Raw genomic sequence first — 14,300 nt, 5'->3', positions numbered from 1 at the left:
CATCTAATAAAAAAGAGGAGGAAGTGAACCGGTTACATCTTAAAATCAAACGCATTGTTTTATTCTGCAAACGTTGCAATCTCGATATTTGAGTTTCATTTGCTAGAAACAAGATGGAGGGGCAGAAGTCTAGATGAGGAGAGATGATTGATTTATACAACTGTATTTTACTTGCAACATTTAAATCGTTTTTCAAGCGACAGAGAACTCCATACTTTTTGGCTATTTTCTTGATAACATTGTCAATATGAGAGTCAAACTTTAACTTGTCATCAATAATCACGCCAAGATATTTAATATCGCGCACGCGGTCAATTGTCTCATCATCAATTTTCACAGAGACATTATCATTTACTCGATCCCGCGAAGTAACCATGAATTTAGTCTTACTTATATTCAATTTCAATTGTTTGTATTTCAACCATCTACTCAGAGAACGTAAATCTGCATTCAAGTGTGAAACGGCATATTCTATGTTTTTAGCTGCAATGAATATCACGGTATCATCAGCAAACAAATTAATATCACAAAATCGTAAGACTCGTCGCATGTCATTAATGTACATAATGAATAAAATAGGCCCTAATACACTTCCCTGTGGCACACCAAGGTTATTCTCCACGGGACTGGATATAAAATCATTAAAAGCAGTCCGTTGGGTTCTGTCAGATAAATAGCTTTCAAACCATTTATATGCAGAACACGAAATTCCAAAACGCCTGATTGTTTTTAACAATAAGGGCCGAGAGATTGTTTCAAAGGCGCGCTTCAGATCCAAAAAAACAGCAATAATCGTATCTTTTCGCTCCATTTGTTCTTTCCACTTAGCCAATACCAAGTTCAATGCGGTTTCACAGGAATGACCTTCCCGATATCCCGATTGTTCCGGTATCAGCAAGTTGTTACTATTTAAGTACGTTAAAAGCTGGCCTTTAATAACAAGTTCTAAAATTTTCTCTAATGTGTGCAACATGTTGATGGGACGAAACTCTTCGGCTTTAATCGTCCCAGCAACCTTTTGAATAGGGATCACTAAGGATTCCTTCCAAACTTGTGGCACGTGCCCAGTTTGCAGTGATTCATTTATTAGGTCCAGCAAGCTGTGTCCGATAACATGAAAGCAATCTTGAATTATCTTTGCATTTACGTTATCTACGCCAGCCGTCTTTCCCATAGAAAAGCAAATATGTTTTAATTCTTCCATCGTAATTGGGTGAAAGCTTTCTAATCTACAATTAATGTTTATCGGCTGTTTTATTTCATCAGGTTCATCAACTAACTCGATGGATCGGTTGATTGATGAAACACTATCAACAAAGTATTCATTAAATTTACATGCTATTACTTGTTCAGAATCTTCTATTGTGCCATTGAAGGTTATGGACCGCGATTTAGATTTACTAGGCTTTAACAAAGATTTCAAAATTTTCCATAACTCTCTGCTGTTGTTTTGATGCTGATCAATTTTTCTCTGAATATATTCACAACGTGTTTGTTTCAAACTTTGCGAATATTTGTTCCGCGCGATCTTGTACCTTGTCCAATTGTTTTCACTATTATTCCTAAGTACTCTTTTGTACAGTTTATCCCTCTTGCGTTTAAGACGTAAAAGATCTAAATTGTACCAGCTGTTCGAATTTTTCAATGTTACAACTTTTTGTTCAACTAATTGATTGGTACAAGTTTTCAAAACGTCAGTTAGAACAGCTGATTTTTGATCTAAAGAACCGCTATTTGCTTGAAAATCCACATTTCTCTCGATAAGACCCGAAATTGCTTGTTTTGAATATTTCCTCCAGCACTTAACATTTACAACGTCTTCTAAATTACCAGTATCTTCTACGTTAATTATTAATGTTTCATGATCGGTTATTTTCAAATCAAAACACGTAACAGTATTAACAGAGTCGAAATTTGAGTACACATGATCAATCAAAGTTTTACTGTGCCTGGAAATACGCGTAAAATCATTTACTTTTTGTTTTAAATTAAAAAAATCTGCTAGTCGTCTCAAATGATTCGAATTTGAATTGTCACACCAATTGATATTAAAGTCTCCAGCAAGAACATTTAATTTACTACAATCTACAAACATCTCAAGCCAGTTTTCCAAAATTTCAATAAAACGCTGGTCACTTGCACTGGGAGAGTGATACAATACACCGTAATTACCCATCTTCATGTCACGATCAACTGCAATGCCCAAGAACCAATTACCTTCACAAACTTCGTTCAATTGAAGCTTGTACTGAACCGATTCTTTGACATAAATAGCAACTCCGCCAGTGTGTCTTGAATGTGACAAACAAGCAGCTACATTATATCCCGGAATACTATACTGTTCAAATGCATCCAAATCAACAATATGCGTTTCTGATAAAAAGACTAAAAATGGACGTTTATCTTCTACAATCTGACGTAGTGCAACGTAGTTTGTAGACAAACCAGCTATATTGAAATATAAAATGTCAAATTGGTTCACATCTCTTCTGGAACTTGGTTGCTATTCATTGAAATGCATGCTGCTTTTCTTACGCTCAAGTAATCGCTTGAAGACTGCACATTCAGTAATATTGAATGCACCGTGGTTTACGTCCAAGTTAAGCTTACGCTCGTTATTCATTTTGATACAATTAACACATTTCAATACAGTTGACGTACACTCAGACGTTTTGTGACTTTCACTACACTTAGAGCATTTGTTCTCATTTTTACAATTTGCGCTCATGTGTCCAAATTCTCCACATTGGAAACATCTTAGAACAGTGTAATCGGAAACAATACGGCACCGATCAAACCTTATGTATACTTTTTTCGCCGTCAACAAACAATTATGAGTCTCTTTATCGACCTCAATCACAACATTGTACTTGTTGTATTTGAAATGTGGATTTTCATACATTCTTATTACTTTTACATCATTTATAGCGATGTCTTCATTCTGATCTTTCAAAATCTGAATGAATTCATCGGAAGAATACTGATCGCTCATGCCCATCACTTTAAGTCTTGGCACCGATGAGGGAACAACAGCAATGTAGCTTTCACCCAAATTGCTTTGTATGGTATCTTTCACAGCATTAACATTATATCCTGTTGCACACTCAGCAATAATGGAGCCATCTTTACCGTTCCGAAAGTTACTGATTTTGTGTGTTTTTGGATCCAATTTACTGTTCAAAAATTTTCGAGTATCTTCACTACTTTGGTTGGACTCTTTTGGTTTGATCACAATGACCGGACGAGCCTTACGAACAGCTCTAACATCATTAGTCGCTGTGCTTTTATTCCTACTACTATTGTTATTACTCTTATTCCCAGAGTCGTTTTTAACAACATCCGCGAAACTAACACACTCTTTGAAAACATTTTCAGACGTATCGTCAACGTCTTCATTAACTTTACGTTTTTTACTTCTGGGAGTCTGATTAAGCTCCGGAGCCTTTCTTGATGTACCTTGTACCATATTCATTGCAGCTACATTTTTACTCGAATTAAATTGAAAAAATGAACCCTTCATATTTTCCAACTCTTTCTTAATTAAATTTTGGAAACCAACAGTCGCTTCATCCAATGTGCTGTTTATACTTTTCCCCAATTGTTCCATACCGGCCCGCAACGCGCTATCTATCTGGGCAACAATGTGATCTCGGATGCCATCAATAGAATCAGAGAGCGAAGAAATCTTCTTCACCTCTTTCTCGATTCGTTTGACGTCCGATTCCAATACATTCTGCCCGTCACAACACTGACTCGATAGACAGTCGTCACACTTGAATACAATATTATCGTTCTCTGTTGCAAGCTTTGCCATAGCTTTTGTGAGGGAAGTGCACTTGTAGTGAAATACCTTAGTACACTTGCACCCAACACACGCTAATGGATAATCACTTGCAACAAACCCAGCTGAACATTTTGCACATACATCCATCCCGCTTATTCCATATACACAACAAGCAAGCGATACATGCAAACAACACAGAACACAAGAAGACGCACATAAAAATTACCAAACCACCAGCGGCAGCTGGGGTAAATTCCACAATTAAATGAAAATAAGTGCAAGAGACAAAATGCTCTGTACTTATTCCGTTGAAAAACACTGTTTGGCACGCAATTGAAATTAAATTCCCGCGGCACTTTCACTATTTCACACGTAATTAATTATCTTTATTACTGCACGGCAGAAACAAACTACTCCGTTCACCTTCATCACACAGAATGCAAGAGCAAGAGCAGAGAGAATTCGTGTACGCACAGCACGAAGGTACGATGCGCACTGACAGCGATCCAACTCATTTGTACTTCCGTGAGATGTTTCTATAATATTAAAACACTGATGAATAATTTATTTTTAAAAAAAATCAATTTGATAAAATTAAACGATGCTGCTGCATACTAAACACAGTTGTTGGTTTGAGAAGTTGTCAAAATGCGTTGAATTGTTATTCAATGCACGGAATACTCAAGTAGACTTGTTTAATGTTTCAGAGATGCTGTATTAAGAAAGAATAAACACATCTTAATGGAAAAAGAGAACACCTGGCACCGTAAAATGTCAAATAGTGGACTTGCCATTTCATTTACTATCGTTCTTGCTTGACCCAACCTCACCCCCATTTTTGATGCTTTAGGCACCGTACCGAAAAAAAAACATTTTTGTGGAAAAATCGAATAGATTACGGAAAATACGTGTGAAGTGTAACGAAAAGACTATCAACCTTCTACTAATATAACGATAGAGGTTTAAGTACATGCGTGATACTTTGCGCAGTAGAAATTTAAAGCTGTAAATTTTATCTAATTTCAACATACAAGTTTATTGATATAGTAAACAAAAACTATTATTTCTAAAACTGTATTTTGTGGTGAACTATGTGTAATAATATGTTCACTAACATATGAATTATTAATTTTAGTAATATCGGCGTTATTGGCTGAAATATTTCATAAATCATATTTTTCCGTTTTGACCCAATCTCACCCCCTAGACCCATTGTCATCCCCATCGACGGTATGTAAAGAGTACACTTATAGTAATTAATTTAATTTAATGTTGTTACATATATAGTATGGATTATAGGGCATATCTTTTAAATGATTACTGCAAATCTGATAATTGCACAAACTGGTAATGGTGAAGTTAAAGCATTTGTGAAATAAATATAAATTATTGATTGTATTCGATTTTTTAAGCCATGATCATATGTTTTAAAATAAACCCAAAACCTTCAAGTCACTTGAAATTACGTTTTCCTCGATGAAATATTTTCAACTCATCGATGAAATGCTCGAATACTACATCTTTCCAATCGTTTTTTTATGGTTCGAGACACACCGTGGCTAGCTATGAGAGAACATCATTATCGTCTATTCGAAAACGCCTCTGGAAGCATTTTTTTATCGTTTTCTTCGAAAGAGCGTCATCGTTCAGATTTGTTATCATTATTGACCCCTTAACGCCTAGCATCTTATTTCGAGAACAGATACGCCGAACGCTTAGCGTCTTAAAATAAGCACAGTGCTTATGGCACAAATACCATTGTGATTAGAATTCCAGACAGCTTCAAATTCCAGACACTCTTCTTTGTGTGTGAGAAATTTCGAACGAAATGTTTCGAAATTTTCTGTATAAAACGGTGTATAAATCACTGTGATCACATTTTGAGCAATGGCTAAAAGCGGATCTACTCAAATGAAACATTTCGTTTTCTGTCCAAACATAGTCACTGGACCAGTCAATTGAAGAGTCAACAAAGGTACACAAATTCGGGCTCTTCTAGACCAACACTCACCCAAGCATGGGAAACACTCACTCAGTTATTGCGTTTCCCTTACTCGCTTCCACGCACAGTCGGGAGCGAGAAAACCGTTTCTTTAACCAAGTCGAACGTTCCAATTTCCAGTGCCCATTCTGATTCCGTTCGAGTGGCATTCGGGTTTGAGTGCTGATGAGCGTTCACTGACTGGCAATCCACACTACGGAATGATTCAGTAAGTGGGAATCCGCTCAGTCAGTTCAATGCATTCGGTGAATGGATGCTAAATGCGTTCACTCGTGCCTTCGCAGGTGCAAATGTATTGGCATTCACTTCTCTTCGTGTTCCTTCCGATTTTCGCTTTTAAACAATCGGTTTCGACGCTTTCATGCCATACTCCACCCAGTACGGTTCAGCTATCACGAAATATTATTAAATTTGTTTTACCAAATTAGGATGATAGTGTTGTCTTATAACACAGAACACCTAGATATAAGAAATGAATGTAATGTTTGGAATGATACTAATAAAGAAATTTAAAAAAACTAAATATTCGTTAGCAGCAGATTTTTTGCTATTTTTTATCGGTGTCATTCGTGAATTTTCCCATGCCTGCTGCCTCAGTCATCTCTAATGGCTTGATGAGTTCAATTTTTTTCTAATTTTTCTTAAAATGATTTCCATAGATTGTCTGGAATTCGATTCAATGTGTCCGGGATATGGTGCAAAAGTGAGGAGGCGTCCAGAATAAGTATCGAAAACGCCTCACATTTCTATTTATTTAAAGCAGTTGAAGTTGTGGAACTTAAGTAAAGTGTTTCTTAAAGCACAATAACGCTGAGAAATCAAACAACATGATGTATGTTGTATGATTTTAAATACGTTAAACCATTCTGATTCAAATTCCGGACACTCGACTTTGTATTGAAAAACATCTCACACGAAATGTCAAATTTTCCCACTTTAAAATATTTATGAATAAATATTTTTTTATAAATATCTATTAAAATTTAAAATACCGAACTGCCTTAGACATTTATCTAATTGTTTGGTGAGTTCAATTAATTTTTGAGATTTTATTATTTATAAGAGCAGCTCGAAATTCGAATAAAAGTGTCCAGAATATAAAGCAAAAATGGGGAAGCGTCCGGAATAAGAATCAGGAAAAGCTATACATTTCTATTCATTAAAAATTCTACAAATTGCGGAGTAAACATCTTTAGATACCATTGAAAAACTAAGTGTTATAAAAATGAGGAATCGTACAGAATAATTTATTCAAGATGATTTGTATACATCACTGAAACCTTAAGTGTCCGTAACATGTATTAATATCATTCAAAACATTACATTCATTTCTTGCATCTAGGTGTTCTGTATTATTAGACAACACTATCATCATTACTTGGTAAAACAAATTTGATACTTTTGTTAACAATATATTACTTTTCATTTGCCGTAGCAGTTCAGATTTTTTACAGGTGAGTTGATTTCACCTATAAGCAGGAAAGGAAAACACCTTTTTAATTTACTTAACCTAACTTAACCTAAATATATAACGTATTAATCGTGGCAAAAGAAGATTGTAATGTAAACTTGAAAACATTACGAGTTTTGCCTGAAATTATTATTTATTTTATTTGACATTTGTTCCAATGTTTTAACATTGGATATTCTATGTAACTCATTGGTACTAAAGCCTCAGAATCATTTTCAAAATTTTATTTTGAATTCTCTGCAGAGCTCTCTTCCTGGTATTACAACAGCTAGTCCATATTGGTACAGCATACAACATGGCTGGCCTGAAAATTTGTTTCAATATCAAAAGCTTGTTCTTAAGACAAAGTTTTGATTTTCTATTAATAAGGGGATAGAGACATTTTACATATTTGTTAAATTTGGCTTGAATGCCCTCAATGTGATTTTTGAATGTTAAATTCTTATCTAGCATGAGCCCTAGATACTTAACTTCATCTGACCAATTTATTGGAACCCCTCTTATCGTGGCAACATGTCTACTTGAGTTAGATGCTTTCGACTGTTATGAGTTACACCGGGGATTTTCTTAGCGGCTTTCAGTCTCAACGGCAATCAGAACTAAAATATTTCTTCTACGCCCAACGTTTCGATTGTTGAAAAAGATTGAAAATACAATCGAAACTTTGAGCGTAGAAGAAATATTTTAGTTCTGATTGCCGTTGAGACTGAAAGCCGCTAAGAAAATCCCCGGTGTCATGTCTACTTGAAGGTTTCAAATAAAGAGCTTTTGGTTTATGTGGAAATATTATCAGTTGAGTTTTGGAAGCATTAGAAGAAATCTTCCATTTTTGTAAGTATGAAGAAAAAATATCCAATCTTCTTTGCAATCGACTACGGATGACACACAGACTTCGTTCTTTGGCCTTGGAAAGGTCTGTGTCATTCGCAAACAAGGATTTTTGAGGTAACTCAGGTAAGTCAGATGTGAAAACATTGTATTATATTGGTCCCAAAATGCAGCCTTGAGGAACACCAGCTCTTACAGGAATTCTTTCAAACCTGCAGTTCTGATAATTACCCTGAAGTGTACGATTTGACAGATAACTTTGAATTATTCTAACTATGTATGTTCGAAAATTGAAGGTTTTTAGTTTTACGATCAATCCTTCATGCCAAACACTGTCGAATGCTTTTTCTTTGTCTCGAAGAGCAAGACCAGTAGAATAGCCTTCAGATTTGTTGGAACGGATAAAATTTGTTACACTAACAGTTGATGAGTGGTCGAATGTCCATGGCGGAATCCGAACTGTTCATTGGCAAAAAATGAATTTTCGTTGATGTGGGTCATCATTCTGTTCAAAATGACCTTTTCAAAAAGTTTACTGATGAAAAAAAGAAAACTGATTGGACAATAGCTAGAAGTTTCTGCAGGATTTTTGTCTGGTTTTAAAATTGGTACAACCACAGAAAACTGACTTTGAAGTCCGATTGTAAAACTGTGTAAAAAAAATTAATGGTTATTTTAAATAACAACACAAGTAGCAACATCGTGGTGGCGCTGTCATCGCTAAATTCCCATGATGATGTTAGTGGTGAATATGAAATATTTCAAGATGCTGATATTCATCACTGATTGACGCAATTCGCTGTGTGGCGGCGCTAGTGATTGCAAGGAGTTTCAATTTGAATGTTTGAGCAGGTTTTCAGAAATTTTTTGTTCTAACATAAACACCTGTTATCTGTGGTCCAACCTTAGAATTTTTCCATTTGTCTGGAAAATGTGCTAATTTAAAATATTTGTTAAATATATCAACTAAGAATGATAAGCAACTTTCTGGAAGTTTCATGATGAGGATGAAGAAAATTCCATTATCGCCAGGAGCTTCCACATTTTTGATTTTTTAATAATAGTTCTCATTTCTTCACAGGAATTTTGATTTCTCCCAGGAATTTTCGAAAACATTCTCTTGATTGAGAATATTTTCGAAATCCTGATTAACTTGGTTTTCTATTGGACTAGTAGGTGCTAAATTAAAATTATGCGCGCTTTCAAACTGCATAGCAAGTTTTTGAGCTTTTTCGCAATTAGTTAGTAATAACTTGTTTTCCTATGCTCCTGACTAATGCTCTACCGGTTCTTATCAGCGATATTAAGAAAAAAAATGTATTGAATTATCAAAAATGTGTGGATATGAAGTTTCATGTAATTGCGACCTTTGTCGGTAGCCTTCACATAACAGCTACGGGTTAATCTGAGGTTCTCTTTTCAACAACTCGAGACCAACTAAATTTGAATCGTATTTATTCCAAAAAATACCAACTTTGCTGAAAAAACATAAACTTATCAGGGTGAAACTGACAGAACAAAGAATCGTTTAGATACCTTCTCTGGAGAGTTTTTATAGCGAAAAACTGTGAATCTATCCTTAACTACCCCATTATGCAATTTTCAGCTGATTCTATTCGGATGCCTGCTTTTTGTTTGAAATAACGTGTTTTCAATCAATTTCAGACCCGCCACTGTATCTCTGGAAAAATACGATCTTAGGAAACCGGCATACGTTTTGATATTTCATAACATATTCAAAAATAACAAACAACTGCATCGAAAAGGTAGTGAACTCGATCTCAAGCTAATCAAAGAATTTGTCAAAGGATACAATATGAAGATAGCGGACATTTGTGAGGATTTCAGTGTGACGAAGGTGAAGAAGAAAATGAACGAAGGTATGATAATGATGTTTAGATGGGAATATGGATATAATTCCTAATAATTTACACACTTAATTTTCAGTCACATTGAAAAATTTTGGAAGCTATTCTAGCCTGATGATTGTTATAATGAGTCACGGAGGACTAAATGATCACATCCAAACCTCAAACGGATTCTACCATCTGGATACTACCATTGTTGAACCGACGTTGATGAACGAGACACTGAAGGGTAAGCCGAAACTTTTCTTCGTGCAAGCATGCAAGGGAGATGCAGTTATGGAAGCGGATGCTACTCGGACTGCCACGAACAAGTTCGATATTCTGAAGTGTTTCAGCACGTATGAAGGTAGACTGTATCTAATTTTCTCTTATTGTTTGACCAACATTCAAATTCGAATCGTTTGCAGGCACATTATCGTTCAGGTATACCACTGAAGGCACCACATTCATCCAAACGCTTTTCAAACTCATTGAGCAAAACTCCGATAAGGAAATAATAGACATAATGCGTTTGATGAGAAATATTTTCTGCGTTAACAAGTAAATCAGAACAGTAGACTAGGTGTCGGCGGTTTTCTCAACAATATTTCATTTTAGGATCGCACAAGCTCCCACAGAAACATCCACACTAACAAAGAAGTTCTACTTCAACGATTTGAAGAAATAGTAACTTGTTGCTCAAGTGCAGTTAGTGAATATAGAAGACTGTTAACTGCTCCTTCAACCAGAGGCTGGAATGACTGAACATAAATGACACTAGGTAACGAACACATTTGATAAATTTTCTTTCATTGACAAAATATTTCCACGGCAGGTACGAGAATACAGAACATGCTTGCAGGTCTGAAGAAATGCCTCATCGATGCTGAAAGCCGCACAATAACGAAGCTCACAATACAATACATTTTGCCGTATGACGCATGAAATATTGATTTGTAAATTATTTATTGGAAAATAATTAAAATCATCTACGTTTGTAGTTGCTACGTGTACATAATTCCACTCGAGTTGGTATCCTTCAACAAGTACGCGTATTTCGACCTCAACTGTAAGACCGCCTTCTGTGTCTTGTACTAGTGTCGTGGAAGTCGAGTCTAGTACACGACACTGAAGACGGTCTTACAGTTGAGGTCGAAATACGCGTACTTGTCGAAGGATACAAACTCTAGTGGAATTAAATGGTAAAGTAATAAATTCGATTGTTATTTTAATTTATCGGTATTCCACAAAACAGCCCGAAGATTTATTATCATTGTCAACTTGTTTTGTGGAAACTTATAAGCATATTTGGTCACAATACTTTCACTTGAGACTCTTTTTTGGAATAGTGGCCAAATGTGTGCACACAATGTACACAATCAAGTGATTTTCTTTGACTTTTGGGCATTAATTATCCTCAGCATTTTCACCAAATCATTAGAATGATAATCACGGAATCTTCGGTAGAATTGTAATACAAAATTTTGCATTTTAACAAACTGATCGTTCAGCAGATCGAAGTCCGTTATTGTGAGCCTTGCGGGTGGACTTGAACGACTTTGATCTAGTTTAATGGAGTACTCCAACTTTTTCTACATTGTTTCCTAAGTCTAATCAGTCATAATGCAGAACGTTTTAGTATCAACCGGGGATTTCTAAAACACAAAGTCTGCGCAGCCTATAGCAAGTAATAGCAGCATATTTTTTAAACGGGACACACGACTCCTCCGGAATACGGTTCGAATAAAACGTGTAAATTTCTGTCACAAAAACTTCATTGACTTCTCATGTAAACTTCAACTTTATGTGAAGTAAACCAATAGGAGAATTTGAAATTACGTAACATACAATATAAATTTACAAATTTGAAACTAAAATTCACACTACTTTATGCATACCTCACATTAGTGAAGTCTACATGACGTGTATCCTTCATCATTAACGTGCAGTAATTTGTCCTCCCAAATCTTGTTACCGTAATCCGGGTTCAAATTGATTACTGGGGAGAATTTGATCAGAACGGTATCCAAAAGCAATTCCTTTCACAGATACTGAATGTCTCGTTTGCAGCAAAGCTTACACTTTGTGTTTATCATGAATGTGAGTGCAGTGCGGCAGCTACACTTTCTCGCTGGTTCTTCCGTTCTTTCCTCTTTGAGGCCTCTTCGTGTTTCTGCTCTCGCTACAATGCATCCTTGGACACAAAGTGTTGATGGAAAATGGTGAACACACACTTTTTGTGTGGCTCATTGTGTATCTACTAAATGGGGCGAGCTTCTATTGGAAAACATGGGAGAATTTTTGAAACGGGATCGATGAGTAGATGACGGGAATCAATGTCCGAGGTCGTTTTGAAGTCCGAGATGGCGACTTCCGGTTTGTGAAAATATTTCGCGGTTTTGTAGTTCCGGGTTCAAATCTATTTCCGTCATCTATTCGTCGGTCCCGTTCCAAAAATACCCATGTTATAAGGTAAAAAGAGCCAAATTGTGTACACTTTTAGCATCTTCTGTACACTCCGTCAGCATCACTCTTTGCGTAATCACTTTACTCTCTTCCCTACTGCGATCCCTCATTGTGTTCGTGTTGTTACATTTTGCGCGCGTCTGTGTTCTCTTTGTGCAGTGGTTAAATTCTGTTCTTTGCGCGCATTGTGCGAGTTGATGCCAGCCCTGTCTGTCAGTATATATTTGACCGCGAGCATAAACGCATTGCTGATAATGAGCATCGCTTTCTTCGCCTGCCTGATGATTCATAGTCTCAGTGCGCTTCTCCAGTGTTGAATAAAAGTACAAATAAAAATGTCCAACAAATCTTCAAAAACAGTGACCACCCTTTCTCACAAACAATCAACGCGAAGTGTAACAACCTCCATGACCGTATCTAAGTCACAAACGACGAGTTCGGGATTCGTCAACTCGTATGGATCTCCTGCAGTTGCAGACCGGGCCTTTGTTCCAGGGTCATCATCCAAAACTTATGAGCCTGTGTACGAGAAGACACGGCAACTATCTAGGAATACTAATACCGGGAGCCACACTCCAAAGTATCAAGTACCAACTCAATCTGCGACCCAAAGCAAGGACTCAAATACGGCAGGAGGTATGTTTTATTCATTTCAACTTACTGTTGACAAAAAGCGATCTACGTCATTGGAAAATGATGTACCGGCCCTAACTGTACCTAACTTGGGTTTGACGATTGCAGCTGCTGCTCCCAAAATTGTTACTCAAGATGCACAGCCGTCAAATGCACGATCTAATACACCTGTGTCTCCAGGGTGAGTACCAATACAATAGACTTTTGTTGCACGTCTTGCTAGAATCGATACACGGAGTTTCTGAAAATAAAAACGAAACAAAATATTCACCAAATCGGCAGCCACCATTCCAAAGATGTAGTATTCAAGCATCTGGTCTGTGAATTTGAAAATATTCCGACGAGGGAAACGAAAGTAATTTTGGTTTAATATTGTTAGGCAAACCACATATGTTAAGTGTCTTAGAGTAAGGTACCCCGTGGCAAGTGAGAATCCGGGGTAAGTGGGACATTCCGTCATAGCTCGTTAAGAAAAAGTTTTTCAAGGGGGTATTCTTATAAAAAGTTGAAGATACAATGATAAGGAAGGTATTTAGTTTCAAAAACATTGTTATTTTTAATACCATGTGCTCCATGTAACAGTTGTCAGCTCAGCACCATTTCCAACTTGCATGATAAATTGTGACACGTTTCACGTTCTGCATTGGCTCGTAAAAAAATAATTGTGTCATAAATCGAACTACTATCGGTAAGCTATAACTTTAAGTATTGTTACAAGCTGCTTACGATAAACAGGTATTTTATTTTCATTTCATATGAAAATGTCTATAGTCTAAATTACCCCAAAATATCTTTATACCCGGGGTAAGTGTGACCTATCGAAACAAGCACCAGAATCAAAACTTTTCCTATACGTTTCAAACATTTTCCAAAAAAAAAAATCAATCCCATATTACGTAACTGTTGAATAGAGAGAAAAAATGACTAATATTTCTAAATATTTTTTTTTCTATTTTTATATTTGAAATAGAAATGCAAAATTAAACGAAGACAGAGATGAAATATAAAGCACATCATGAGAACGATTACTATAATATTTTTATTGAACTTCATTTGATATTTCTACCAAATTTAGTAGTTGTGGAAAATGGCTCCATCCCATTAAGTGGTTTTTCGCCAGTAATAACAAATAATAATAAAATATTTAAAAATTCGTCAATTATTGAAAGTTTACGTGCTGCATTTCGATTGACAAATTTTCAATGACATATTTTGAACATGTTTTATACCTCTTTACGCTTTTTGTGAGGCATTTTAAGTTAAAATTGA

At 36.0% G+C, this 14,300-nt stretch overlaps 2 protein-coding genes across 5 annotated transcripts in view; one reads left to right on the top strand and one right to left on the bottom strand.

Annotated features, from left to right (window-relative positions):
• The window catches only part of LOC5567299, a 440,692-nt gene that overhangs the window by 336,778 nt on the left and 89,614 nt on the right, over positions 1–14,300 (bottom strand). The gene's annotated exons all lie outside the window — the stretch shown is intronic.
• The window catches only part of LOC5567305 (caspase-3), a 33,039-nt gene that overhangs the window by 7,086 nt on the left and 11,653 nt on the right, over positions 1–14,300 (top strand). The window contains exons 2-6 of one of the 4 annotated variants that reach the window (XM_021854138.1): positions 9,751–9,965; positions 10,033–10,299; positions 10,361–10,493; positions 10,551–10,713; positions 10,768–10,950. The exons of 1 other annotated variant lie outside the window; for it this stretch is intronic. In XM_021854138.1, the coding sequence (XP_021709830.1) occupies positions 9,751–9,965; positions 10,033–10,299; positions 10,361–10,493; positions 10,551–10,620 (685 nt within the window). In that variant the 3' untranslated portion in view covers positions 10,621–10,713; positions 10,768–10,950. Of the gene's footprint in view, positions 1–9,750; positions 9,966–10,032; positions 10,300–10,360; positions 10,494–10,550; positions 10,714–10,767; positions 10,951–12,595; positions 13,035–13,139; positions 13,213–14,300 lie in introns of those variants that run through there. 2 more of the 4 variants (XM_001651687.3, XM_021854140.1) reach the window with 2 other exon arrangements.

The sequence above is a fragment of the Aedes aegypti genome, chromosome 3 (genome assembly GCF_002204515.2).
Source record: "Aedes aegypti strain LVP_AGWG chromosome 3, AaegL5.0 Primary Assembly, whole genome shotgun sequence".
Lineage (NCBI taxonomy): Eukaryota > Metazoa > Arthropoda > Insecta > Diptera > Culicidae > Aedes > Aedes aegypti.
Note: the sequence above shows the minus strand (reverse complement) of the source record. Positions and strands in the feature narration are given on the sequence as shown.